A 4,613-nucleotide genomic window follows, 5' to 3' on the forward strand; every position below is an offset into this window, starting at 1 on the left:
GGCTCGTTCTCCAAGACCTGCTGATCAGGGAAAGTGAGTAAGACTTCAGGAATGCATCCCACTGGACGCCGACCAAAACTTAAATGTACCTCGTCACAAGAACAACACCGCGGTTCATTTACCCCGAGATATTTAGCTGCAAAGACATTTAACTGCCTCCGAGTTATGGAGACCTGGACATAATGCCAGACGTTCTGGTTTCTAGCCGAAGCCGTTTCCTCGGTTCTCGCTGTGCTGGCTTCCCCTAGCTGTAATGTAGCTCCCCCTTTGCCTATACTATATAGAATTTACATTTGATCTATACCTTGCGCTCATTCGGCACCAAATGGCTAGTAAATGTATAGATTAAGGATTTTTTTTAATGCCTGTTCATTGTGTGCCTCTAAATCCTACCCACATGCAGATGTAACCGGTGATAGACAATCGTCGATCTATGCATAATGTATAGATCGATACAAAGTTTCAAAGAGCCCCCACTTTACTGACCGTAAATGTAAAATTGTGGCGCTAAAAAAAAAATTGCAAACCTAAAAACGTATTAAGTTCCATGCAGGACTTGGGAAAATTTGGGAATAGCAAAGTCACAGGGACGTCACGCGAGTCTTTATCTCGTCTCGGCAGCTCCGAGCTAAAGTGGTTATTTCATGTAATGAGCTCCCTGGCATTTTGCCCTAATGCCGGCAACTGTTTAAAGAACTAATTGGGATGGACCCCGCATTGTGTCACCGTCATCGCCGAGTCCAAATAACCATGTCAGAGGCAAACAGGAGAAGATCATTACCAAAGGGGCTTCAGGGACGGCCCGGCGTCGGCCCTCCCAGCCCAACGTATTTCACTATTATTGTCTAAAATCACATTAACCCTTCTTGTTAATTGCATTTTGGAACAATGCACAATGTGGGGCTTTGTGGTGCGTCCTTTGTGCCAAAACCTGCTGAATCCATATTTACGCAGCGAACGGATTGCTCTTCATATTAAAGCAGAACAGCGTTCACTATAGAAGGAGACGTTATAACAAATGTATATCTAATGATATAGCCGAATAAACCCAAGGAGCCGGACAGATTTTGGCCATTAAAATAACATGAAATGGATCAGAAATCCAGCGCAGACGGGGTTAATGGAATATCTTCGTAGGCGTACAGAGGCCCTTTATCACTCCCATCACTCCTGTGTTCCAAGGCCCTTTATCACTCCCATCACTCCTGTGTTCCAATGGCCCTTTATCACTCCCATCACTCCTGTGTTCCAAGGCCCTTTATCACTCCCATCACTCCTGTGTTCCAATGGCCCTTTATCACTCCCATCACTCCTGTGTTCCAAGGCCCTTTATCACTCCCATCACTCCTGTGTTCCAATGGCACTTTATCACTCCCATCACTCCTGTGTTCCAATGGCCCTTTATCACTCCCATCACTCCTGTGTTCCAATGGCCCTTTATCACTCCCATCACTCCTGTGTTCCAATGGCCCTTTATCACTCCCATCACTCCTGTGTTCCAATGGCACGTTCCAAGTTTAAGTGTAAAAGGCTGATTGATATGCTGAAGGGGAGACATTCTATTATATACGATAAGGAAGATACCGTGGGGGGGGTGCTTTCTATTATATACGATAAGGAAGATACCGTGGGGGGGGTGCTTTCTATTATATAGGATAAGGAAGCTGCTGTAGGGGTAGATATGGACCTGTCACGTTCTGACAGTTTGTAAAAGGGGTCCAGAGGCCCAAGATGTTTGAGAAGTCCTGCCTGTCGTCTCTCACAATAATGAAGGCGACTCAAGCCAAGCAGGTAATTGCCCAGAGATTAGAGCGATCCCTGCCCTTATCTCCGTTTCTTCGTTTATCTCCATCGCTGCATACATTATACTTATAGCACTTATTCAACACTCATTACAAGCTCGTACAAACAGAGAGTCACACATTGCCTCCGTACTCCTCCATACAGCACCGGCCGGGGGCTTACAGCGATGGCGGGGGTAGGGGTTGCCCAAAGGGCCTCCAGAAAGATTTTGGCCACTAGCTTTTTTTTTGGAGTTTTTTCATATAGTCAACATGGCGGTCAGAGAAAGAAGGGTTTTAGGCAGCACTTACACTGCTACCGGATCCTTTAGGTGTTTGTCATAATGTATAATGTGCACCGAGCATGTTGTCTGCCCCTTTCTTGCCTTTCTATTACTCCATTTGGAAAAGACGGGAGAGGTTTTATTATTTACATAACACCCTAAATAAATTATATTTTCCACAAAATCCATATTTTTACTTATAATGGGAGGTGTTTTTTCTGCACATAGTGTTTTAACGTTCTTGTTGTTGGAATACAATTCCCATCATCCTTTACTGGCTTTGTCCCACAGTTTGTCCAGACGCAAATCCTAAAAAAGCTTTAGCAAAGAAGTCCTAGCCAAACTGCCCGATCCACCTGTGTTCAAGTAGGCTCAGAATAGTCACAAAGAAGTTTAGCAAAAACCCTCTAATTAGTGGTATCCCATTTTTGGAACATAATGATCATGGAGAGACAGAATTTTCATATCAAGAAAACAATTTGTTCATGAAAAATATTAATATTTATTTAAGAAATAATATTTACAAAAAGTGCATAAACAATTATATTACAGAAAAAAAAAATATTTACAGTTTGTCGAGCATTTCAGACAAATAAAATATTTCGCAATAAATTCCCGAAAGGGCCGGCGAACACTTATTTTATGAAACAGATTTGGTAAAACAAAAAACATTAAATTTGCTTTTTTTACATATATATTTAATTAAAAAACAAAACTCTTTGCTTTACAGTCAAAAGTGAAACTTTAAAGACTTCTTCTCATTCTTGAATGTTTGGAGTTAAAGAGTCTTTGACCATTAGAAACTGCGACTCGCGGCGGGACCTTTTCAGTTTCGCACGGCGATTTTGAAACCAAATCTGAAATAAAAAGAAAAAAAAAACCTTAAAACTCAAGGGTCTATCGATGTCTTAAGAGTTGTATTTTTTAATGCAGAATTGTATCAAGGAATTAGACAAAAAAACCTTAATTTCAGTAATTGTTATAGTAATTATATAGTAAATATTATTAGTATTAGTAAATTATTTTGTATATTTATATATATAATCTTCTACGTATTCATTTATTAACCATTCAATACCTGGATTCTGTCTTCATCTAACGCAAGTTTGTTTGCAAGTTCCTCTCTTATATCAATCCCCGGATAGGAATTCACCTTGAAAACATTTTCCAGAATTTCGATCTGTAAGAAAAAAAAGAACACATTTATTTATTTTTAATTTTCTGTATTTTATATCAAAGCCAATAATATTACAGGGAAAAAGACAATGGGAATATTAGGAATATTTGAAAATAAAGTTTTGGGGGAAAAAAGGGGTAGAAATGGCTATTGATGAAAAATCCCAGAGAAATAGGGAGTTAGTAAAAATGGTGATTTTTATTTCCTTCACTAGTGATCCAGAAAGAGTGAAATAATCTGGGTCTGGGTAAATATTTATTTTCAAAAAGTAATAACGAAGTATTTTTGTAATTATTGGATTTTTTTGTAAGGGAATCTTTTAGCCGCTACTTACTTGGCTTCTGGTGAAAGCCGTCCTCGGTCTCCGGCCCCGGTACCAGCTGAGCTCCCGTTTATACGTCAGGCGTTCTTCACCCGCGCAGCATTTTTCGTATCGGGCTTTGCTTTCTTGTTCCAGTGAAGCGCGCACCGCGCCGACTTGTATCGGTAGCTCATAGGTCACCATAGGTAGCTTCCAAAGGCGCCCATCGAATGCTGCTACGTCGGGAAGAAACGGAATGATTATTTCAGAAACGCCGTGAAAAAGCCCACGAGAAAAAACAATAATGAAGATAATATTATAGGGGAGAAAAAAAACAAAACTAACAAAACAAATAACAAATAACCGCAGAGAACAAATAAAAGAACCCAAAATAAAAGTAACAAAAATCTATGCGAGCCACATAGTCCCCTCCCAACCTTTTTAGCGATAAAGATGATCTAGATGTCATCATCTATAGTCCTTAGAACGTTATTTTATTTGTTCTGCTGTAGAACAGCCCAGCGGCGAGCGCTGAACGTTCCGTCATCCAGACACCATTCCAATTTTTGGGTGAAATACCTTGATTATTATATTGATCCATCCACGGCCTGTAATGTTTGTTGACCGTTGGAGAAATATCCTTGGCTTTGTCCAGTCCCAAAATGCGTTCGATGGAAAACGAGCACTTGGCGGGTTTCACGTCGACTAAACGGGCCCCTTTCTGGAGATTCGCTGGCACCGTCGGGCCGACCTGACACAAAGTTGCGCTTGTCATTGTCCTCGCCTGGCTCGTCCCTTCTCCAAACGCGGCTCTGGTGATGGCTGGGGCTTTTCCTCGCCTGCGACCCTCCTTATAGCCGCGTTGACAAGGGGGCTGGCTCTACGACGTCATTAATTAAATCTTTCATTACAAAGTTTTAGCATCTCAATGAAGATTCTCCCACCAAGAGGCATGGCCGAGTTAATTGTTTATTTGTTTGGCAAGTAATTAGCGGCTAATGGGGAGGCTGGGGGAAGTCACAAAGTGGGACAAAGTCTTATCTCCCCAAACCAGAACATCAACTTTACTT

General features: G+C 41.2%; 1 protein-coding gene across 1 annotated transcript; it reads right to left on the reverse strand.

Moving 5' to 3' along the window:
• Positions 1-2,823: 2,823 nt before the first annotated feature.
• LOC149271853 (homeobox expressed in ES cells 1-like) lies at positions 2,824-4,318 on the reverse strand. Its single transcript, XM_089507065.1, has 4 exons — positions 4,123-4,318; positions 3,577-3,776; positions 3,144-3,245; positions 2,824-2,922 (listed from the first exon to the last, which is right to left on the reverse strand). Exons 1-4 carry the CDS (start codon positions 4,316-4,318, stop codon positions 2,824-2,826), a joined length of 597 nt encoding a protein of 198 aa, XP_089363191.1.
• Positions 4,319-4,613: the final 295 nt, after the last annotated feature.

This window comes from Sceloporus occidentalis, unplaced genomic scaffold, assembly GCF_023333645.1.
Source record: "Sceloporus occidentalis isolate IW3139 unplaced genomic scaffold, rSceOcc1.0.p SCAF_455, whole genome shotgun sequence".
Classification (NCBI taxonomy): domain Eukaryota; kingdom Metazoa; phylum Chordata; class Lepidosauria; order Squamata; family Phrynosomatidae; genus Sceloporus; species Sceloporus occidentalis.